The sequence below is a fragment of the Netta rufina genome (genome assembly GCF_964035555.1).
Source record: "Netta rufina genome assembly, chromosome: 5".
Taxonomy (NCBI): domain Eukaryota; kingdom Metazoa; phylum Chordata; class Aves; order Anseriformes; family Anatidae; genus Netta; species Netta rufina.
The window spans coordinates 2,666,152-2,691,250 of NC_140128.1; the positions used below are offsets into that span (position 1 = coordinate 2,666,152).

Below are 25,099 nucleotides of genomic sequence, written 5' to 3' on the forward strand. Positions count from 1 at the left end.
CCTCATCATCTATGCTATCTGCCTTTAAAACAGAGCGATGACCTTTCTCCAAAGCTTATGCCTCTTCTCTGAGCACGGGGGAAGTGGAGAAGCAGCTAGTTGACTCAGACAACTGCAAAGCCCTGCAAGAGTCAGAGCAAACACACTGTTTAAAGGGTCAATGGCTATTTTAGAAAAAAAATAATAATAATAAAGGAATCTAATGCAAATTAATTCAGGGGCCAAAGGAGAAAAAATATTCCTTTAAATTATTTTACAGTGTTTGCTGCTGTAATGCAGCCCATCATACACTATGAGAACTCGGTGAACTGCTGCACGCAGTGCTCTTTCGTTTCCTCTAACCCAGGCTTTACATGACCACGTCGAGACAGCTGTGCTGTCCCGGTTCTGACTCCTTTCAAATGATCCCTTCCAGTCTATCCTCTTCCCGATCCTCTGCCCTTCTGTTAGCTTCCTGTCCTCAACTCCATCTCTTCTAGAAGCACCACGTTCCTTCTTCAGCTGGCCCTACCACAGCACCAAATTCTCAGTGCCTTCCTCTTCAGCCCACCCTTCTTGTCAGACCAACCCAACGCACTCCCGGATGCACTCCAAGTCCTTCTGCAACTGTCCCACCAGGGCTCCCCCGAGCAAAACCCCAGCCCTCCCTCAGTGTCTGGCCATGCAGCAGCTCTGCTGTGTTCCTCTGCTGTGCAGGGAAGAAGGCCCCCAGGCAAAAGCAGAACACCTGATCACTCTGGGGCTCTCTTCTTCCCCCCCCAGCAAAGAACACTGGCTCAGCAGACAGCTCTTTGACGCCTGAGGAAGAAGATGGGGAGAGAACAAAGAGCGAAGGCTGGCCAACACTGCAGAGAAATGGGTCAGGGTACCTCAGTAAAACTGTTTCACAGACCTTGCTGCCCCCTTTCTTGTTTGTTACATCAGAGTGGGCAACTACTGGCACAGATTGCCGAGGACTCTGTCCTTGTAGGTGTTCAAGACTTGATACAGCCCTGTGCAACCTGTCCAAATCAGCATCACCATGCTGCTACTACATCACTCACCATGCAAATCTCATCTCCTACTGTATTTTGACTGTTTTTTTATTTTATTTTATTTTTATTTCGAAGCCAGTCGGTTTTGATCAAATCAAAGTCTCTTCCCTTATACTCAGCTTCTTTCTTCATTGTGCTCCCACCCCGTTTCTGCTAACTGGCTTATATGCTGTTCTCTCCCCAGCCTCCAGTACATTTGTCTTTACCCTGCCAGTGCAAACCTCACCAGCATTTATTTCTGTGTATTTGCATCACTCCGTTTTTTCTTTAAACCTCCTGCCTGCCAGGAATTTTGCCAGCGTGAACCTGGAAGAGAAAGACCTCCTTTACCAACTTGCAATATTGCAGCTCATTAGTTGAAAAGCTGTTGAAAGCAGCCATTTTTAGGAAAACACACGAACCCTGGCCTGAGGCCCGCAGACGCCACACCAGGTTGCTGCACGTGTACTCCGGTTAATCTCAAAAGCTGTCTGTCCTACAGGAGAGGCACAAGCACAGCCTTCATCAGGAGGTACTCACTGAAGTGAAAAATCGCGACTCGATGCTGGCAACTCTTGTGTATCTTCACGGCTCACGTGCAAGCTGCAGGTCTGCAAGGCACATCGCAGCGGTATTTGGGAAGACGTTCACGGGGACTGCAACACATCTTGGTTCCTGACATGTTCGGTCACCAAAACATTCATGCATGGAGAATCTTACCTTTTTTATTTATTTTTTATTTTTTTTTAAGATTGTTGGAATACTACCCCTAGAAAAAAATAGCCTGAGACAAAAATGACTAGACTGAAAAACCCCTGAACTGAAACCAGGGTCTGAGAGAAGGAAGCAAAAGCCAGTCGCAAGAAGTGATGCTGAAGCAGGGCTCGCACCGGTAGTCACAGGGTAGAAGCAGTCCGTCACCTGTGCTGCTGACTTCACAACGCTTTGACAAAAGCTGCACCAGAAAGGTGCAAAAAAAGCACACACCAGGGTATGTGCGCATAACTTTTTTATTAAAAATAGAATAAAATAAAATCCTCCAAATGGGAAAAATGGTAAACTTCTATCAGCTTTAAGTTCTCACAACTTGTAAGTCTGCAGCAAAGGGGAGAAGGACTTCTTGTGAAGACTTGATGAAGGGGCCTGTTTAGAGAGCACCTACCGCAATTCTGCCCCCCTCTAACCCTCAAATGAACGGACTCTTCTGGATGCAGTCACTGGCTTAGGACAGAAGATGCAATGCTAAAAGAGAAGTTGTTATGTACACTCTATATAGCAGCTGGAAACAGAAGCCCTAGCTGAAAATTTGGAATCGAACAAGTAGAAAACAGCAGGTGGGACTTAGGCAATTGAAAAGGAAAGCAAGCACTGGTAGAGGGCATATCACTGAGCAGAAGAAATTGGGTTTGGAGGACTGGGAAGTCAAGCAGCTGAGAGGAGACCGAGACTTTGGTAGTTGAGAATGTGGCAAACAAAAGCAGGAATTTGGCATTTCCAGAACGCCTATAAGGCTGCATTGCTGGGCAAAGAAAAAGAACTGTAGTAACAATAGCAGAAACTCCTCAGAGAGGGGGGAAAAAAAAAAAAGGATGATACTTTGGGAATCAGTAACAGGAAAATGAATAGTTTTTAATAGCAGTCAAGTAGGAAAAGTTACTGTTATAAAATGCAAGGAGGGAAAAGAAAGATCTGGCACGTGCAGGATGAAAGAACTATGAAAGGAGGACAGGGAAAAAAAAAAGCTCCTCCGGACATTAGGCTACCTTGTGATTGTTCACGCTCGTTGCAGAGACAGCACTAAGAAGTTTGAAATAACACCCATTTATTTTAAAACATTACTTTTATTTTTAATACACTTCTAATAATGTACAAAACTGTTGTAATTTTATTCAACGTTCAAAACCAGCAAACAATTACCAGTCCAGAAAAGTAAAGTGGCAAACGACACAACCCCGCAAACTGCAAAACTTTCATTGAGGAATTTTAGGAAACTGTATTCCTACGCTGGACAAAGCTGAATCCTGTGCGGTCACTTTCCTGAAGGAGTCTGATTAACAAACGTTTGTGAAATGCCAGAATTAATGCCTACAATTAGCATTCTGGTTAAATGCACTTCAACTGGTAACATATATTGCAGGCTTCCAGGTCTCAGTGTAAAAAATGACTGACGGACTGAAAAACCAGATACAAATTGTAGAGATACAAACTGTATCTGTAGCCCAGATACAAGTTGTGTTAGGGGTACAGCTTACTCATTACCTGACCTTGTCTGACGGCTGTAAGCTCACAAATACACACAGTGCTACTGAGGCTCCCAAGACTCTCATTTCTGTTCCCCTGCGTACCTGTATGATAATCTTCTCCACTATAACCCTGGCAATTTGTAGCAGGGTCAGAAATGAAACCTAGATGCTGTTGATGCTTTGATCCAGCGTTTCAAGAGAGCAGACACGGATTTCTGTCTCCTTCAGCTGCCCTTGCCCCTTGCAGCACTTCACCAACGCACTGAAGCACTGATTTCATAACCAATTGGTCAGACCAACTTGTAGTGGATAAACCCAACGAGAGCTACCTGGTGTTAGGCATTTCTCTATTTCTTAGTGTTTTGTTCTCTAACTTTAACTTCCTTTACATTATTTTTCCAATCACTTGTAAAGGCAACCCCCACGTAACTAAGCAGCAATTTCCACCATGTTACAGGAACGAGGCCGAAAATACAGAAACAAACCTGTACTAAGGGATCTGTAACAGCTGGATTCAGAGAGACCGGTCACTGAAGAGGGGGTAAGGCACGCACTTTAATAGCACGTTACAGACGTATTTTCTGGAGAGCAGGAAGGGTTGCAAGTTATGAACCACGGGATCTAACCCTGGCCCTACAGAACCTAACGAAGACCGACAGCACTGTCAAGTGCCTAAGCGATTTGTACGTGCTCTGAATGGCAGCACAGTCAACTTGCAAAGACTTGCGTCACCCAAAGCAGGGGCTCGCAGTCAAACTCGAGGTTCCGTTTTACCCTTTTTGCAGTATTTCAACCTTGTTGTTCCCCTAGAGATGCACCGTATTGATAATGCAGTCAAAGGCTAATTCACTGCCAGAATTTGGTATCTCTTCACAAATATCACGCGAATGTAATATCAAATGTACCACTGCTGTACCAAAGCACAACTGACCTCAGTACGCAGTCAGAACATTTAACTTCACCTAACTGCGCTACATGCCAGCAGTCTTCCCCCAGGTCATCACCATACAGCCACTGTGACCAGCAGGGCTTTAGATGTAGCCCAAGAAAGGGCCATATAATCTGTGGCAAAATGTCAAATTCAGACGTGGCTGAAAACAGCACTGCATCATTCAGAGTATTTGTGTGTGCACACTGGTTTGCAGGCAGATGACAAGAGGAACAACGTGAACTCAGCTAGCAACACACACCAGCAAGTTGCTCTGAACTCAGCCGGCCTTCCTTGCTCCAGCTGAGACACATCCCTCCTGTCCCAGACAAATTTGCTTTACCAATGCTCACTCATACCTTCTTTTCTTTAAAAAATAAAACCAAAACCCCACAACTCTCTACTGCAGACTGACTGGTAATACGTTATTTTTGCTTTCACAGACAAAAAAAGTAAGGATAAATAATAATATGCATGTTCAGAAACTGAATGCTAGGCCAGCAATAGGAAGAAAGCTTGTAAGTCATCTGACTTTCTTTGATACCTGAAAAACTTTGAATGCTATTAACAAAGCTGAAAGAAAATTTGGAATGTTTTTCAGCCTGTTAGTGAGTTAAGCCACTACAGATTTCATCCCAAGTGTATTTTTCCCCAGGAAGTTGCAAAGCAAGAAAGAGACTAAAAGCTCTTAACTGATAAACCTCTGTGTCTTCACATCTACTGGTTTTGAGGGGTTGTTGCTGCACAGTCCATACATAAACACAAAGTAATGGACATACAAACAATGCATCTAGATGACATGCTTCAGAATTGCATTCAAATTACTTATATGAAAGGAGCAGTAACACATCTCTAGTGAAAAAAAAAAAAAAAAAAAAAAAAGGAGGTACACATCTTCTGAAGCACTGCAGGGGGCTACTCCTGAATGCTACAAACAGAAAAACTCCGGTTATATCAGTGATTCAAAAGAACAGGAAGAATGAAACGAGGAATATGTGAGGAATATGTGAGTATTTAAAGGCTGAAAAAATTGAAGGACACCGAGGCCAACTATTTCAATCAGTTTTACTGTCGTATCAAACAGAATTCCGAGTCTCTTAATTGTCACGAAATCGCAAAAGCATCTGATTTACATCAGCAAAGCAGTTAATCCTGACTGTGCCCACTCAAATCCTCCAAATACGCTGGGACTGACAACAAAATAAGGAATTTTGACTGGGTTGTGTGGATATGAGTTAATTAGTAATCTGATAACTACATTGCAGATGTATCAGTATTAGCCATAACAACCTGCAGCGTTTTAGGCAATGCTTGTCCTTCAGAAACTCATTGGAAAGCCTTCTGAACTATGAACCTTTACCCTGAATTACAAAAAACAGTAAGTGTAAACTGGAAAACACAGCATATAAATATATGCCAATACCATGATATCTTAGTAGGAATATGCTTAAGGCATGGGCATCACCACCAAACTTGCAAATACAGATCATCTTCCAGCTCCAGAGAATTCTGTCGTCAGTCCTGAAGTCCGAGAGCATTAGGCAGATAACAGACTTTTCCCCCCTCAAGTATTTACAGAAAAAAAAACATTCAGCAGATGACAAGATACAGACTGAGGGCAGCAGCCAGCGGTTGTAAGTGTAAATCTGGTGTCAGCTTAGAACACCGTACAACTTGCTGGAACTGTAAATTCCATCCTGAACTGAGCAGTTTGGTTATGGAGCAAGTGTCACCGCGGTGGAGCAAAGCGCAGCCCCACTGTATCATTCAGAAAGCAGCGTAGCCCACAACATTTTAGCATTCACTGGAAGCATTCGCTAATTTTGTCCAATTCGGTGTTCGCGTCACCGATCAACAACTCCTGCTGTGCAAAGCAGAGCAGGAAGACCAAAACCATAGTTCCATGAGTCAATATAACCAAAGTCAAATTAAGTTGCAGACAGAGCCCCTTAAAACCAACTGTGCCACAATGCGAACGCATTTGGTCATGTTGCATGGCTTCCTGTCACTCCTCCCCCAGAAAGGCAGTGTCTGTGGGCAGGCACCTCCCTTCCATTTCTCACTCCATCCGTGGGACACCTGAACACTTCTCTATTTACAGGAACTGGTGCTTCAGGTTCCAGATGAGAATCCATCTATTAGGACCAGGATCCACCCGAGGGACCCAGAAGCTGCACAGAAACCTTCATTTAAACTTCCAGGAGCCCTCGGGGCACAAGGGTAGGCTACTCATTTTCCAGTCTCTTTACCAAGTCCACCTATTTCCTTGCAGAACAGCAGAGAAGAAAAGCCAAACCGACCACCTATTGGTTGGGAGAGCACGGAAAGCACGCTGGGGAGCTGTAGAGAAGCTGAAGCAATGTGACGGTACAGGAAGAAAAGCCAGTGGCAAGGCAAGGCAAACAAAGGTTGGCCTGGGATGCTATTGTGTGTACGTACACAGGTCAGGGGCAGGAGAAGTTAGAGCAGACGGCATGGGAAGCGGAAATCCTGGGGACGATCATGGAAGAGAGTCAAAATGCAGACAGGAAAAGAGTAGTGAAAGAATCAGACTGCAAAAGCACAGATGTGCTCTACCTCTCAACTACTCGTGTTATGTGCATTGTAACACTTGGAACTGGCAGAATTGCTCTGATTACCAGGAACGTGTCAATTGCTTTGTGCGTGGAAGCTCATCTACATTCACTTGAGCCCTATACTTTGGAGAACAGAATTTGTTTTGACACCAATGCCAATTAAAGACTCCCCAGAACTTAATAACAGTGTTTCTCAAAGACACCACCTATGCTGAGCATGTTTTACCCCAAAATTCTACAGCCAAGAATTACATATGACAGCAAAAAAGACCCACGTCCTAAACTGTAACTGCAGCCCAATTACACCGTCAAAGAAACAACCCAGGTCAAAATGCCTTCTTTTTAGCTTTATTTATAAAATAAATAAATAAATAAATAAATGCATTTTAAAAAGCCATTACATTAAGTTTGCAACAACACTCCAAAGTTCGTAAATACTAAAATTAACTGGACCTTAACTTGGACATGTTTGTTCATTCCAACACGGACACCCAACTACCAAGGGGTGGACAGCACACGCGGGGGCCCAACCAAGGCAAGAACTCGGTGTCTCCTGAGTCACACCAGCAGCCCGACCAAAGCTGCGCAGGATCCGCTGCAGCCAGCTCAGGACCCATTCGCTCCTCGTGGCAAGGGCTTCCCACTGCATGGCTCTGTGGAGGCAGCTGGCCCAGGGACTAGCTTGAGCCGGTTGCTGTGTTACCCCAATTATGTTCTGTCACGGGACCCACCGCCCTGTCCTTCTGCACAGCAGTAGGTTCTTTAAGATGTGTTAGGATGAACAGCTTTTTCAGGAGAGAACATAAGCTTGAACACTACGTGTAACCGGTTACCCCAAATCCTCACACAGGATCACGCACGTTGGGGGTTACATCCCAATCACCCTCGGTATTCGCTGTTACCTGGAGCAAAGACCCTCAAAAACAGGCTGAGGGTCAGATGAATCACTCTGCTGTTTCTAGATAGACTCTAGATAGACTCTAGATAGACTCTAGATAGACTCTAGATAGACTCCTGTTTACTAAACCCAGCCTCGCCGAGTCCCATACATATCCATATGCACACGTGCATCTAAATACACACACCGAGTCCCTTCTCCTGGTACTACAGAGCAGAGACACGTGGGCCAGCAGCAGTTTGACACGCTGAAGCAGTACGGAATTTGAGGTAATCTGGGCAAAAACAAATTTACAAAGCTAATTCTGGCTCACGTTATCAGAGAATATACCTCCTTGTATTATCTCCGTGCCTACCTCCAGTGAGAAAAGGGATCGCCAGCTTATGCCAGAAGTACTGGGATGTCTAAGCATCAAATGTGACACAGGCACGAAGACACAGGATGAACAAAGCCTGTGTGACTGAATTTTTACTCTCCTATTTGCCTTGCAGTACAAGGCAAAATAATTCCTCTTCAAGATGGATGCTAGGACCGAAATTTTCATTATTCCATTACCATAATGAGAACAGTTTATGTAAATTATGTAATCAATTTGAAATACATTTATCAAGAACCAAAACACTTATCCTACGTAGCTCAGTTGAATTGCCATCTACTACCAAAGCAACCATGTATTATTTGACTACATACTCCCCGGTTTTTCTGTGGCACTTCAGTGAAAAGCTTCTGACTTATTTACACCATGAAAGATCAAGACTTTAATTCATAAAATACAAAGAGATGGGCCATGAGATGACAGCCCCGTTACACCCTGCTGCCCTCCTTGCAGGTACTCTTATACAAAGAAGCTGGCACACGCTACGTACACAGGACTGCCCTTAAAAAGGTTCAGTTAAGGACAAACACACTTCATTTTTCAGGCACTATCACCCTGAAACCGTGACAGAAAGGCCTGCTCGGCAGCCCTTGAGGATGTAGGGGATTTATGCCACCTCGAGCAGAATTTTGAGAAGACTTTAAGGCGGATGTAAGGCTCTGACGGGAAGGCCGTGCGGCCGGGCCTCCCGCAGCAGCGCCTCAGCGCCTGGGAGGCGCCCTCAGGAGACGCTGGCCCCCAGCGAGCCGCTGAGCCGGGCGCTCCGCGGCCCCTCGCGCACAGCCCAGCGCCATCCCGAGGAGCCCACCCCGCCAGCCGGGCCTCAGCGGGACACCCACGCCCCGGGGCCGGCTCGGGAGGCGCTCCCGGAGGAGCAGCTCCCGGCGGCCGCGCTCTCCCCGACGCTGAGGGCCGGGAGCTGCCGGCGGCCGCCTGACGGAGCCCGGCGGCGCTGCGGGCGCAGACAAAAGGCGGAGGCGCCGCCGAGCCCCCCCTGAGGCGCGGGGGCCCCGGGCCCGGCCCCGCGCCCCCGGCCGTGACGCAGCGGCCAACGGGCCCCGCGGGGGCGGCGGGCGGGGGTGGGGGGGGCCGTGCCGGGCCGGGCCGTGCGGCGCGGCGGGGCTGCGGTGCGGCGGTGCCGGCGGGTGCCGCCGCTGCCCGCTGCTGCCTGCGGCGCGGGGCGCGGGGGGCGCGGCGCGGCCCGGCGCGGCGTCCCGCGGCGGCGATGGCGGCGGCTCGCATAAGGCACACTGGGTAGCGACACGTTTATATACGAACCTCGCCGAGAAATTTTCCAACAATTCCTCCGTCCGACCACCATGCACCAGGACAGGAAACGGCCGCCTCAGCGCCCGCCCGCCTCAGCGCCGCCCCGAGCCGCGCGCCCGGGCTCCGCGCCCCGCGCGCCCGCCGCTCCCATTGGGCGCGCCGCGCCGCGCCGCGCCGCCCCCGCTCGCCATTGGCCGCCTCCGGGCCCCGCGCCGCTGCCCATTGGCCGGCCGCTCGCGGCCCCGCCCCGCGGCTTCGCGGCGCTGAGGCTATGCTGGGTCCGGGGCCGCCGCCGCCGCCATTTTGTGCCGCGGGGAGCGCGGCGCTCGCGCGCCAGCGGGGGAGCGGGCGGCGGCCGCCATTTCCTCCGCCGGGGAGCGCCCGGGGCCGTGGCGGGAGGGGAGCGGGCGGGGACCGGCGGCTCCGGCCCTGAGGGCGCCTCAGGGCTCGGCCCCCCGCGGGGCGCCGGCCGCCCTCAGCCCCCGGCCGGCGCCTCGGGGCCCGGTGCCGCTCGGTCCCGGCTCCGCGGGGCAGGGAGCAGGGATTGAAGCGTAAAACGCAGCAGTTTGGGGGCAGGCGGGGGCGGCGCGCAGGGCTCAGCGCGTTTGTCTGACAGGAAATAAAACCACCGGGGCAGCCGGAGCGGGCAGCGCCCGCAGGACAGCACCAGGGCTGTGCCGGGCCCTTCTGAACGGGGCAGCTGTGACAGCGTTTAATTCCGTTTAATTATCTTAAAATAATACAAACAGCCAGAATATTTTATTCCAGATCAGCCCTAATACTGAGGAACAATTAAAGCAAGCAATTCTCCTTTCTTTAGCTTCAAGTTTTGCTTCCAATTTCTTAATAGGAAGGTTCCAGTCAGCACACGAATCGCAGCCACGTGTTTGGGGTGCAGCAGCAGTGAAATGCCTGAGAGAAAACGGCGTTTTGGGGTTTATGAACTTCATCAAGGGCTTCCTACATCTCTTCTCAATCTCTGGCACCTCTGTGCAGCCCCTGCTCTGTCTTACTGTTCCAGCATCAACATCTGAACGAGTGATTGTAAAAAAAATAAGCAAACTGATGCTACAGCAGTTATATATGCTATAGATTAATTGCAAAGTAATTTATAATCCAGGCTTTTAATTTTTAATTTATAACACATTACCAAACTAACTTTTTTCAAGTGCTTGTTTGTAGAGAAGGCCCTACGGAAAGCAGGGAAGAAAACCCTGAGTCAGGGTACGATAAACTCTTGCTCTTTCAATCTGTAACAGCATAACGCTTTGAGCCTTGGACCTTACAAGCTTTTCTCAAATTTTGATACACTTCAATACTGAATTTAGGTTAAAACCTGAACAGTTGGAACAGAACAGTGGTGCTCTTCACAACTACGCTTACATAAACCAAATGCTACTTCTGCATAGATTTCCAGAAGCAGTGTTTATCTACTCAAAACATGCTACTGATAACGTACCAAAGACAAAAATGTAATTAGTAGTCCAAATTATGGAAAACTCGTACAGTCTACAAACTTTGGACCAGCCTCATTTAAACTTGGTTAAACCTGATCTATTCCCTACAGACAACACGGGGGCTACCGCTAACACTACTGCAAGCACAGCCTTCGTTCTGGGAGCCCGAAGCACCCACTGGGAACCCATTCCTCAGCTGTGCTATTCTGTAAATGTCCCCGTAGTGCTGCGAGGCTTCAGCATCTGTTCAGGTGCAGAAACTCCAGAGGAGGATGCAATGGTTCTTAGTGTGAATATACACAGACAGCAAGCACTCCACTGGGGTGTAACTGCCTGCAGTCCAAGCTACTTCATATAAACTGCTCACAGCTTCTGAGCAGTATCTCAAAGGAATTAAAAGGGGACAAACTGAGGCACAGGAAGTGAAAATGATCAGCAACTGAGAAAGTACACATGAGGAAGGACTGAAAGGGAACATGACAAAATGATGCAAAAATGTGTCACGAAGCTTTGTTTTTATTTTTCAAAAACTGATAATCACAAGGGGAAGAAGTTTCCTTTAGAAAAATACAACTTAACCTTTAAAACTTATTAGCAGGTACTGATTACTAGGCACAATTTAAACTACCTTTATATTTATTGCCTGGTATTCTGAAATTATTCCACTCCAGGCTTGAATTTTGCAGAAGGCTACACGACATTTGAGCAGAACTTTGCTGTACTGCACCAGAACAATTCTTTTAAGGTAATGGCTTGTGGAAAAAAAAGTATTAAACTTACCCAGCATGTCAACATTTAAAAAACAACATAGGTCATACAACTTCTGTATTTAATCAGTTAAGAGAACTGTGATTCTGCCTAGCATTTCTGCTTGGAGAAATACGTGAGAGGGGAAGATACAAACCTTAGGGCTCAGTAACTTAAATAGGACTCCCGAGCACTGTCAGAATAGAGCTGCATTCAAAACACCACACTGAAATAAGTGAAGATGAGGATTTGCTTTAGATGTTTATTAATCCAAGGAGATCTTCCATAATAGAAAAAACAAAGGCTTTAATTTTCCAGCTCTTCCCTCAGAGTTGCATTATCCTTGAAAAATGGAATGGATAAATGCAAATTCTAGGAGGAAGATCAGTTTTTAAATTTGACATGTGCATCACTGAAATTGATATATTGCATCACAAAATGCACTATCACCACCAACAACAATGCAAAATTGTTTTGCAATTTATATAAATACATTTCTTGGAGCACAGGAAAGCAATTCTAAGATCCATTTTTAAAAAAGATGCTCCTTGCTAACCAGTCTAGTGACACATAAAAGCACCCTTCAAGTAAGACCGTGTTCCTCACACCAAGATAAAATTCCTCCCTTGACTCAAAAAATATAACTGTTCCAGAAATAACAATGGCACTAAATTGGTAATTTTCACCTTTTTTTTTTTTTTCCTCCACCTGCTTAGTACCTACTGCATTCTCACTGCTGCTGTGTCCTGTCTTCTACCATGAGGCCAAGTGTCCTAAAAAGGTCGTCTTACATGTTTGGGGAAGTGTAACAAGATAAGCAGATACCCAACAAGCAGATGTTCAGAAATGATTTATGTCAAACTGGGCGTTTCTCAAGGTCAAGGAACGCACAGGAAAACATGCTGTAATTGTCACCTTTTTCTACAAAAATAAAACTTGGTCTGGAGATAATCTTGAGGCCAGAGTACACCTACATGTGTCCATGAGTTACACATTTATATAAAACAGTTCTGCTTATGGACTTGACCAGGCAGCTGAAAATTCAGAAGCGCTACAGTACTACTGTGGTTCCCATACTGCTACTACAATGGATACTTGGATTCAAGACTTAATTTTTGTCGGCTTTCTCACAGCTGGTGCAATATCCATCGTTTTTTAAATCCACAATTTGCTTTAAAGTATCCCTTTAGTATTTCAGTAGGGCTGTGGCACTGTATTCCTGGCTCAGTCTCTCACATAAGCACTCTGTGCACAGGAAAACATCATTTGCCTAAGAAGGGCAGTCCAGAGAGTGACTGGAAAAGGCCATCATACCTGCCCAGCAAAGTACGAGTGGCTGCATAGGAAATGGAAGGCAGAGAACCACGCTGGTCAACTCATCAAGAAAACCCCAAACCACAAACTTCTGCTACTCTGCTGATGGAAAAAAAAACACACACCACACAAACCAATTTTCTGAAGACTGCATTTTGAGTATCATAATATATATATGTGCATCTCATTTTTACAGATATAAACTCAGTTTATTTTTCAACCTGTATTTAAATTTTGGAGGCTTACATTAAATTAAGGTAGCTTGTTTAATATCAATTGTAACAGCAGGTGACATTTTTATATAAAAACAGCCAAAAGAAAAAAAAAACATTTGATTTAAAAGACCTGACACCAATGATCTCAAGGCAAGATCAAAAACCTATGAATTTATGCTTTAAGAACAGAAAAGGGGGCATTTAAGCCAACCCATTCACAGCATCTCCCTGCTGGCTTCTTCATACAGTGGTTTTGATAGTGGTCCCAGAGGGAACTGTATTTTGCCTCTCTAGCTAAAATACCAGTTACTATAGCAACTTTGAAGGAAGAAAATTGTGGCTTCAAAAATGGAAGATTGGCAAAACTTCAAATGCACTGTCTGGATCAGGCAGACAATAGCACACTAACGCTGGGAGTGCAAAAAGAGGGTCAATGAAATGCAGGAGTAGTACACTTGCACTACCACATGCTGGAAAAAAAGTTTTTGCAAAATTAGGGGGAAAAACTGTATTCATAGATCAAAGTCCAGGTTAGCCAAATTACTATTTTTTAATAGATTGCATATATAGATGTTTCATCCACACACTTCAACCAACTTGTTTAGGAGCAGAACTTCACATCTAATTTACATGCTTCAGAGAAGATAACTTTTTTCTCAGTGCTTACAATAAACATTTGTATCCAAATTTCAACTTGAACAGTGAGATCTTTAAGAAAAACAAAGGACACAGAGGGTGTTGCTATTTTTTTTTTTTTTTTTTTTTAGCAGCAATGAAATATCACTAACCCCTTTTTACATAACCGAATTCAAGTCACAACCAGAGGTGACTGCACCACAAAGTCACCAGGTACAAAACTGCTATGTTATTTTAAATGAATAACTTGAAATTATTTCCCCCAATGCATCCCTTATTTTTTATTTTTTATTTTTTTTATAAACAGCAAACATTTTGCTATTTTTGTACATAGGCTAGCAGGCTTGTTTCAATATGAAAGTGCTAATTCATTTACAGATTTATCAGTTATGTAGTGCTACATTAAGTGTCCAATATTCTACATATGAACAATCTTGATAAATGGAAATGATGAAGATTAAGTAAGGCTATCCAATTACCTTATCTTATTATTTACATTAAAAGAATAGACACCCAATGGGAAGGGAGAAAAGGGAAATTGGGCAAATACTCATACTGCCACAGGTGTAAAAATTAAGTCTGCCTTCTAGCTTGTACTGTAAATGAGACATTTTAAATAGTCCTGCAGCCCATGCCTGAATTTTTTTTTCCTCAGAAAAAGAAAAGCTGCCTTCATGACATCCCCTCTTGATTTCCGGTTTCCAAAGTGTGTCATTTGAAGCTTTATAATCAGATTCTTTCTATCTTCAAAAAAACCTCTGGTTTGCTTTCTTTCCAGTATTAGGTTGCATGATCAGGTCCCACTTCTGGGGCTTTTGTCCAATCTATTTATCAATTAGTTTAGAGTGAGCTGTAGATAACATGAACCAATTCTGGAACCACTATTGGGAGGAACACAAGCTCTTCACTACAATCACACAGTAGCAGGAAAAGTGATAATTCAATTCATTCCTGGGGCAGGACCTCCAAAATTAAACGAAGTTGGCACAACTGGAGCATTGAATTTGTATCCTCCATGCTTTTCAATCATTTTGGATTCTAAAAAAAAAAACAAAAAAAACAACAAAAACACAAAAGAAAATATTTTAGTGCATGTGCACAGAGGGAAGACAGACCGTGTGATTGACCATTCTAATTCTCCCAGAGATGTAGGCTTAAACTGGGGGTTACCCAAGAAATTAATCAGTACCCACAGTGTAAGTGGGCCAGGCCTCAACAACAGATGGACTCATTTGTTTTTGTTTCTCAGTATTGTTATAGTTCTATTTAAATGAAATTTATACTTAAAACAAGCACACTTGAGTTTTTGGGAACGAGTACTCATTTATCTCGTTTCAAAAATAAGACCTGAATGAGTGCTGGATTTCAAAAATTGCTAACAGATGCCCAATTCTTCCTGATTAAAAATAGACTCTTACATCAAATCCATGATCACATGTATAACAAAAGCAGTGCACAGATATCACCTCTGTTTTTAGTGTTCCTAGGTCAACTCTACAGTATAAGCAGAAATATCCACCGAAGCACCTGAATCAGTCACTTCAGAATACATACATTTACCCCCATACTCAAGCAGCTAATTAATAGTTCCGGTTACTAGACCTTATATAAGCCTAGCTCTGAGAGAAACTACCAAGTTGATCACTTTTCATTTTCAGCCGAACTCTAAGACCTTTTGACATTTGAGCTTTGCATATACATCCCCATATATAAGAGAGACATTTCATCTCTACATTACATTCTTCAAAGGTAACTGTAAAACTGTTTGGGTTTTGTTTGTCTGGTTGTGTTTTTAAATGCATATAAACAAACAATAATAAATGGACAACTCAAAGCAGGATGGTAAAAAGCAGACAAACATGCATTTCTGTCTACCTTTAGTACAATCAAGAACATACAAGCGTATTATTGGTCCCTTTATGTACAGCAGACAAAAATTGTTTCGCATACGGAAATTCTTGTTAGCTACATTAACGGCAGATCATTCTAATAGAATGTGTCCCTGTCAGGTAGGCAGACTGGAGACCAATATGCCCTCATAGTACAGAAGAATTTCCCGTAAGGAACTAGCTCCTTAATTATAACTTCACTATCTGGACCTAATTCACTCTGTGAATAAGCAGACCAAAACAAAACCTCCATATTTTTTTTTTTTCAGAAAATGCACAAGTAGTATATAATCTCATCAGTATGATGCCTAGTGCTTGACAGGGGGCACAGTGAGACTAGATTTTATATCCATTAGGAGTGGATCATTCTGGACATTTAAGCTTTGTGAAATACTTTTTGCTGTTCTATGAAAAACCAAAATGACCATTCTTAATACTAATCTCCTACAGCTTTCTGAACTTCTAAGCTGAAGCATCTTGTGGTAACTGCTCAATAAGATGCAGGATATGAACTGGACAGATCACTTATCTCCACTGCAGAACAGCAAACTGAAATATTTAGTATGCTTAATGATGTAGCTTTATAGATGGATACTTCTTTCTAAGATGGTATTTTCCCCACTGACAGAATCACTATCCTAGCTGGACTAGATCACATGAGGAAATAATTTACCAGCCACATTCACTTGTTTGCCTGTTCATGCACCTGCAGGTCCAACTGATTTGTTTTCACGTCCACACTACTCTAACATGCCTGTATTTAACATGCCTGCTCACTTCATTAAGAAATTTCTACATTTCCTTACACCTGTGGTATGCCATACAATCTTTGTACTGAGGCTTTGTGACATGACAATCTTTAAGAGATTTCGAAGATCTCTGGATTGTAAAACAGTACTGTTTTATGAAGACATTATTAGGCTTGAATTATAGGCTTCTTGAGCACATAAACAGCATTCAAACAGCAAAAGCAGTACTTCATGGAACAAAGGAAAAAAAAATACCATGTGCTGCCCGCCTCTGATCTGCCAGAGTTGCTATATCCTGCAATTGTTTTCTTTGTTCTTCATTAAGACCCTGTGTCAAAGCTTGGTACCACACAGGGTTACGATTTTGAATTGCTGCAAGAGAAAGAAAATGTAAACAAAAGGAATATGTTCATTAAAATGTTCTGTAACTCAAAGCTTATTAACACCCACTGCTATTTTAATCAAAATAATACTCCGATCAACTCTGTTAGGGTAACATAACTAAAGATATTGCAAAACACTAATACTGTCTTTGACCTCTTCCCTTCCACCATTAAGTTCATTCAAGAATAGTCTCTTTGCCCTGAAAGTATAATAATGGTGTCGCTCTTCCCCTTCTCAAATAAAGGACTTATTCAAACCACGTACTTTTGGAAAGCCTGTTGGAAGCTTTCAATAAATTCTGGTTTACAATTCTATAGACTAAAATTAAATTACATTTTAACTTTTAGTCCAAGAAAAGAAATAAAGTTACTTACTCTGAAAAATTGTTTTAAATATCTGGTATTCATCAACAGGGTTGTCTTCATCATCAATAATTGTGGAATAACCTTCCAAAGCAGTCTCTTCAGCATCATCTTCTTCCCAGTCTTCATCATCTCCATCTTCACCTGCCTGTTTTGCTAGAATTTCTAGATATTCTTGACCATCTTCATCGATGTCATCTTCATCACTCCCCAGCTCCTCTGAGTTAAGTATCACACACAAAATTAATCTCAAGAACAGTTAAAAAACCAAAAAAACAATCTTCAGGAAGGTGGCTTATCTAGAACAAGCAATAGAACTGATAACAGTGTAGTTCGATATACACCTAGAACCCCAGCAGCTCATGGGAGTTTTTAACTGTGCAGTGGAGCAGAGAAACTCCTACTGACTCTAATCCCTCACTCAGATGGGAAACGAGCCCCAGCAATAACTCCTTTCTGTAATGACAGCAACCATATAAAAGCTAGCCTGACGTGACTTTGAGGAGACTCAATCTAGGAAATCAGCTTTTTAGAGGGAAGGGAAAGTAAGGCAGATAAACTTGAAAGGTGTTAAAAGATTGAGCGTTGCACCACAGCTTTGTTTTTAAGTTAGGGAACTCTGAATAATTCCACAAAAGAGCTCGGCATCTCCACCAGGAATCATGAAAAACAAAATGTAACAGTTCTTCAGTTTCCATACCTGTTTCCTCATCTTCTTCAGCTTCATCATCATCATCACTGTCATTTTCATGCTCTGCATGACAGGCATATGCTCTTTTCAATCCATTAAATAAAAGGATAAAAGCTGGCAGGATCTGGCCAGCAACTTGATTTAAAACCTGTGGTATTTGCTCCAGATCAATAAGAGCACACAAGCCAAGCACACACATCTTTCTATCGTGAAGTCTATAAAACAAAACAGCACAGGAATTAAGAATTCCATTATGATTTAGAAGCAGGTAATATAGAGGCTTATAATATAGAGGTTTATCGCAGTGAATAACCTTCAAAATTAGAAACACTTACCCCAAGAAACAGTCTACGTCATTAAGCCACTGTGTTATGAAGTGATTAGTGACAGGCTCCACATTATTGGGAAAACGAAGATTTTCCAATGTATTTAATAATAGATGAGGATTGTAATATAAAGCAGCTATGGCAACCTGGAGGCACATTGTTCGCAGTTCACTTGTTTTTACTTCTCTGGTCAATCTCTCTAAAGCAGCTTCCACAAATAAGGGTATGCACTGAGGAATGAGAAGCATTACAAACTTAGTAATCAAAAATAAATTTTATAGTTCTGTATTTCACACTCCAGTTGAGAAATGGCTTAAAAACAGGCTGGTGCATAAGTACAGAGGACATAAAATGGGTATACTTTCTAATTGCCAGCAGAAGTCATACACAAAGATGAAACATAAAGGTGAAAAGATTTAATCTCTACTCTGAGCACAAGGGTTTTGTGACATAGTGGACAGTAGACATAATTTCTAGTTCCTTTGTCTCATCTTTTAAGAATAAAAAACTAAGGAAGATACATATACTTGTAAGTCCAGAAAAATAAACTTAAGTCTCTTTCAATATTCCCAAAGTCAGCAGATTCAAGAGGTATTACCAATACTCCAAGGAAACAGCTATTCAAAGTAGTATTCTCTTCAGAAATGACAAATACAAAACACCTCTCTATAGTTTTTTTTCCTTTCAAATAAATTCAGATTATAACTTCAAGGGCAAAGTCCACAAGTATTAAGAAAGCATGCAAAAATACAGATTATTATAGAAAAATTTAGAGAGCTATTATAACAATTTCCAACTTCCATATGCATTTAATGAAATTCCTGGCTCTTCTATGACATTAACTGGGATTCTAGGAACTCCATTTGCATTCTTATTTCAAGGCTATTAACTTGAAAGATGAAAAAATCATCAATATTCACTACTATTACCTTAGAATAAAATTAAACAACTTTTAGCTAAGATTGTCCTAAAACAGTACTCTCCCAGATCCATGAAAACACTTCACATTGAGTTTTGCAGCATCCTAAATCCTGGAGATGAACTGTACAATAACTACTTCTTTAGTGCTGTTATCTGCACAGTAGGACTTGCGACACTGAAGTAGAAGACAGGATCATTAGTCACCCTACAAAAACTTCTTATCTTAGAGATAATCAATTCAGATTTGAGAATATTTTTAATATTAAGTTACATGAACCAAAGCTGTTACCAACCTGATCAATACCACGCCCTTTACACTGCAGAATAATCACTTCTAACAGTTTTGCTGCATGACATTCTGCATCTTCTCCAGCAACTCCTGTAAGGACCTGAAAAATAATTATTTTTGATGATAGCCTTTCAAGACATGTTTGTGATATGCTGCTTTGCAAAGCTGATGCAAGTTTACCCACTATTACAATGCTAAAACAAACTTCCTCTAGTGGAGATGCCAAATTTGCAGTTATGGATCAGTATTAGAACCACAGAGAATAAAACATTGCTGAATGCAGCTGGAACTAGTTTATCTGTACCAATACTAAATGACCATGGGCGCAGATCTTAAAACAGTAACTGTATTAAGCATTGGCTGCCATTTTTAAAAGCTTAATTTCCATTTGCAAATTTAGGTTTCCTTAAGCATTCATGTGTTGAATTTTGTAAAAATCGTTTACCTTTACTAAACTATATTTAGGATATCCAGTGGGAGACCATGCAATATCTAGAACTTCTGTGTCAAAGACACTGTGCCCATCTAATAATACACTAATCACAGAGGCTGTAACAGGCTAATTTTCTTTTTGCATGTATTAAAAAGTTCATGTATTTACAGTCAACCTAATCAGCCTGGTTACAGCTTGTTTTCAAGTAAGAGCTGGCAAGAATCAGAACTGCATTCTGCTCTCAGCTGTAGTCACTGATCTGGCATAAACTTGGATAAAAAAAAAGATTTCTGTTCCTATCTATTTACTTTCCATCTCTACTTGTTTTATTTAATAGGTTTAGCAAATGTATGGCATGTGGTATCATACTTATAGTGAGGTTAGAAACCTCAGATGAAAGAAGGTATCTACCCTTTGCAGTAAGTACACGTTTTGCATGTCTATATGTGTGGTGGTTTTACTGTGCTGGGCAGCTAAACCCCACAACCGCTCTCTCACTCCCCCTCTTTTAGATGAGGAGGGGGAGAAGTAAAGCAAAGAACAACTCACGGGTTGAGATAAGGATAATTTAATTAAAGGGAAATAATAATAATAATTAAAGATTATTATGAACTAAACAATTTAACTAAAGGGAAATAAAAAGGGAAAGGGGAAAAGAGAAAAAATAAAAAAAAGGGAGGAAAACAAACAAAACAAATGAAGGCTATGTGGAAGTGCAGAGGAAAGAAATTACTCTCTACTTCCCACAAATGAGCGATGATTGACCACGTCCTCGAAGCAGGGCCTCAACGCACGTAGCTGGTGTTCGAGAGGAGGACCGACGTTTTCCCAACGAGAGCCCACCCCTCCCCTCTTCTTCCTGTTTCCACCTTTTATTGCTGAGTGTGACACCACATGGTATGGAATATCCCTTTGGTTGGTTTAGGTCAGCTGCCCTGGTGATGTTTCTCTCCTCACTTTTTGCCCACCCCCTAGGAGGGTTAGAGAAAGGCCCAATGCTGTGCCACTGCTGCTCAGCAGTAGACACAACACTGGTGTGATAACACTGCTGTTCCAGCTACAAGTGCAGAGCACAGCACTGTATGGGCTGCTGCCGGGAAAATGAACATTCCAGCCAGACCCAGTACAATACGCTCAAAGTGTATTACACAAAATACAGATATACAAAAAAAGGGTTGTTTAATCTGCTTTTGTTGTTTACCTTTTCTTTTACACTTTCAGCAAAAGCATTAATACATTTGATGGAACTGCTTTAGGTTTTCCTGCAATAGCTTCATAATTTGTGGGCTCACTGAAGATGCTAAATAGCATAATGCTTTAGGAGCAGACATCCAAATTCATCCATTTTACAGTCTGCTGTTGTGGAAAAAGGTTCCCAGTTTAACAACACATTGCTTTAGATATTACAGATTTTGTGATCGCAAAGTTATCTGCTTACCTTCTTGCACATACTGTAGATCATTTCAAGATATTTTGTGTCTGACAGAAGTGTATCCGTATCAACAGTAACATAATTATGTAAGAGAGGCATCATGTCTGTATTAAAAGAAGAATAATCATAGTTACAGTTTTCATGTTTTATTGAAACTAAGTAAGTTAATCACAGTTCTTGCATAATGTTTTTCAAGATAAGCATGTACTTAGTCAGATACCTCAGTAAAACAAGTCTGCTTCAACAGTAAAATAAGATACTGGAAAAGTAACTCACTCTGTTGTTCTCCTAAACACTTCAATGAAGATGTAATTCACTTTATGCTTAACGCGTATATGAAACTATCTGGCTTTCTGACCTGTATTACTTACCAGTAAAATAATCAAAGCCATCCTGCTGAAAGACTTCAAAAACAAGAGGAAGAAGCTGCCACATTTGTGCAGAAACTTGTTGACATGTCAGACTATGAGCCAAGGAAAAAATCTCCTCATAGAACTCTAAAACAAACAGAATGTAGGTAAATTTAAGGCCAATCCAGTACACTTAAACTTAAGCCAACAACAGTACACATACCTAATACGTGCTGCTGCAAAACTGTTCCGATCACTTGCAAACAGATCCCTTCCAGCTGCTGGGTAATCTTAAAAAAAAAAAAAAAAAAGAGAATGACTGTTTTCAAGACTTTGGAGTTGAAATTAAACACATTTTGAATAAAATTATTTGAAGCTGTTTCTCTTTAGAGAACATAGTCTTCTAAAACAATTCAAAAATTTATTGCATTTCAGAGCACAATATATTACAACTGTACTCTTCGATGAGAATTCTTAAGACAGCTTTTAATGTGAGGTATTTTTGGAATAGTCTTAGAATACTGGAAGAATCTCATTACAGGGTATCCTTTACAAGAAGCCTAACAATAACTGCCATACTTCAGTCACATTAAAACAGAGAGAGTACACATATACATTAAAAAGGGAAGTACTGGAAATTGCACAAAGTCATTTGCTGTTCCTGAATAGTGAGATTTCAGGAGAACACCTAAACTAACTTGGGCTGATTAGCTGAATACCTTATGAACTTCAGGGCTGGCCTACAGATCTGGACACTGTTTCCCAACGAGTATTTATCAGACTATGGAACAGCTAAAAAAAATGTCAGTAACCTGACACTTAGGGCACTCACTCACATGTAGACAATAAGGGTTGAGTTTCTGGTCTTAGCTATGCAGAACAGGATTTGGTCATCCTGTGTGAGATGTCTCTAAGTATTTACTGATCAACATTTAAATTCCCCTGGGCTAGCATATTGTTAGATAAGCTTCCCATTTAGATAGCATGAATTTGCCAACAAAAACCAGCACATACTTGCTAGACAGCTTTAGCAAACAAGTCAATAAGCACATCTGGCCTTGGTTTATTGCATGGCAACACTGGATTGTGACACCTGAGCATGCAGAATTCATACTGCTTCCTTAATAAAGCCTCAGAGCACTGAGAGTACAACTTACTACTGAACTAATTAGTCACTAAAAATATCTGCAGTATATTTATCAATACAGTAGCTGACTTTGTCAAAAAGAATTGGCAGTGGCATATTTTGAACAAGCTTCACTCCAGCTGTAAGTCCATCCAGTACAACAGAAGTAACACAAGACTAAATAACATGAGTTTTCATCACCCTGGAAAATCTGCAATGTGGATCAGACAGGTAAATAAAACTATCATTTACCTTAGTCACAACAGATGTATTTACAGATATTGACTTTGTTGAAGAGAGCAAACTAAGGGAGTAGAGTCAATGTTCAAAGCTAACTGAAATTTTATCCAATTTCTTTGAAGGGTAGATGTTACTGAATCATGTTGCCTTTTTCTCCCAGATCAACTGAGTTCCATCTACCAGCAACAAGCTGATGAAAAGTATCTGCCACCTATTCTAACATTCTATTCTGGATTCCTACAGGAAATAGTGTACATTTATGATCTATTACTACGTGCCAGAAACATGATCCAATCTGTTACAGCTACATGGCATCATAAGCACTTCACTGCTTTGTGTTTGAAGAAATTTTTGGCTGCAGACAGTTTCCCAGCTAATAACAACACGTACACAGGAACTACAAAAGACTTCTCAGTGTCTTAGACAATGCTTATGACTAATTCATACTTACTTCCTTGTGATCTTCAACTACACTAAGAAGTGTATCGATAGTATTCAAGATTCCCATTGCTGTCACTGCTTTGTCATCACTGCCCTCTTCATCTGGTCCAGTCTGGATCACCTGGTTAAACGTCATTGCCTGCACATAATAAAACAAAGCAACCCATAAGTGTCATTCATTGAGGACGTACTTGGAAATGAACCATCTGGCATTCTACATGATTAATTTAAGGAGCAGTTCTGCTAAGAAAATATTGAAGTGACTGCTCTATTCAGTTTGTTTTCACAACTGATTAAATTTGAAAATTAAGTCAGTTGAACTGCCATCTTTTATCCATTCATGAATAAAGTGACCTTACTTGTCATGAACAAGTATACATCTGCACGAGTAAGTTTCTAAGACAAGATTTAACTAGCAACTGAACTAGAGCTGGAATACTCTGCAGGCCTTCTCAGAGAGGACACGCAAGCAATTCAGTTTTAACTCCACACTACAGGCCTTCAATAGGTTAGCACTGAGCTGAATCCCACTTTTGATGTCATTAGTGCAACTTGCTACAAATGGCTATTCAAGCTCAATTTCTCCTGCAAATAGGCTACCCGCAGATTCAACTTTGCATTTGCATTAAATACAACATAACATTATTTTCACAAATTTAATTAAAAATATATTTAAAGCCCTACTCTTTAATTTCCCATTTTAAAGAAGAAAATCAAGTTACACTGCAGAAACTACCTGAAATATGTTACCAAAATTAACACTATCAGGAGTAAATGTGGATAAGGAATTCTAAAACACTTAGAGAATCATTCTTAAAAACCTCCATTTAGTTCACGTTATGAAGCCACTTTTGAGAAGAACATTATCAACATAGAAGAAAATTACTGGAATATGAATAGTTATTGACTGATAATCAACTACCTTCATTTTAAATACCACTCTCCCACATATTAAACAACTTTCAAAATCACCAGAAGGTCTTACCAAATGCTGTGTCATTTCTACTGCAATTGGAGTAACTTCTTCACTATATTCACAGATCATCTTCTGAATCACATTGGTAAGATCATCGTTTTCAGTCTCTCTTATAATATGAAGTAAAGCTTGCATTACAGGTCTAATGAATGGAGTAATATATTCTTTAGCTGTAAAATAAGTGGAAATTAATGCCTGAAATGACATGATTCTTACAGAACTATAGTATTAGTAATGTCAATTCACACTAGTAATATTTAGCATTTTGGCATCAACGTGCCAAAAAGATGAATGATAAAAATCACTAGAACAAAATTAACATTTAGAACTTACTCCCCACACACACAGTAAAAATGCATACCAAGAGGATCACAACGGAACTATCAAGGCCATAGTTCCAGTCTTTATCTATGGAACACAAAATTACTCCTCAATGCATGTTTTACTTGAACAGAAAGGGGTACGTAAGCATTTCTGTCAAATTAACCAAGGTACTTGATATAGAATTTGTTTGTTTAGTGACTTTTACGACAGCTTCAGGAATATTAAGCAATGTAAGGCCTGCCAAAACAAAGATTAATTTTTTATATATGTAACAATTTTACCATATGATCTTTCATGTTGCAACACATACAGTGGCAATATGATCATATCTCTGACTCAATCATTAGGAACTACTAAACTGAACGTGTTGCATCATGAAGTCACAGATTAATTATACTCAGAGGCTTGGAAATGTGATATTTTTACAGAAATTACTGCCAGCTTGAAAAAAAATATAGAAAGCGATTACAAGTCACACTTGCAAGCAAATTAAC

General features: G+C 41.5%; 2 protein-coding genes across 3 annotated transcripts in view; both read right to left on the reverse strand.

Annotated features, from left to right (window-relative positions):
* Nucleotides 1–9,418, reverse strand: part of ZNF143 (zinc finger protein 143) — a 36,860-nt gene extending 27,442 nt beyond the window's left edge. For both annotated transcript variants that reach the window (XM_084287784.1, XM_084287783.1), the window contains exon 1: nucleotides 9,313–9,418. The gene's annotated coding sequence lies outside the window, so the exon portion shown is untranslated. The remainder of the gene's footprint in view (nucleotides 1–9,312) is intronic.
* A 2,331-nt stretch (nucleotides 9,419–11,749) lies between these two features.
* Nucleotides 11,750–25,099, reverse strand: part of IPO7 (importin 7) — a 36,112-nt gene continuing 22,762 nt past the window's right edge. The window contains exons 15-25 of the mRNA XM_084287766.1: nucleotides 24,291–24,451; nucleotides 23,316–23,444; nucleotides 21,722–21,788; nucleotides 21,520–21,645; nucleotides 21,155–21,252; nucleotides 19,288–19,383; nucleotides 18,083–18,303; nucleotides 17,757–17,962; nucleotides 17,069–17,275; nucleotides 16,566–16,682; nucleotides 11,750–14,710 (exon numbers count right to left, since the gene is read on the reverse strand). Coding sequence (XP_084143892.1) covers nucleotides 14,613–14,710; nucleotides 16,566–16,682; nucleotides 17,069–17,275; nucleotides 17,757–17,962; nucleotides 18,083–18,303; nucleotides 19,288–19,383; nucleotides 21,155–21,252; nucleotides 21,520–21,645; nucleotides 21,722–21,788; nucleotides 23,316–23,444; nucleotides 24,291–24,451 — 1,526 coding nt within the window. The 3' untranslated portion in view covers nucleotides 11,750–14,612. The remainder of the gene's footprint in view (nucleotides 14,711–16,565; nucleotides 16,683–17,068; nucleotides 17,276–17,756; nucleotides 17,963–18,082; nucleotides 18,304–19,287; nucleotides 19,384–21,154; nucleotides 21,253–21,519; nucleotides 21,646–21,721; nucleotides 21,789–23,315; nucleotides 23,445–24,290; nucleotides 24,452–25,099) is intronic.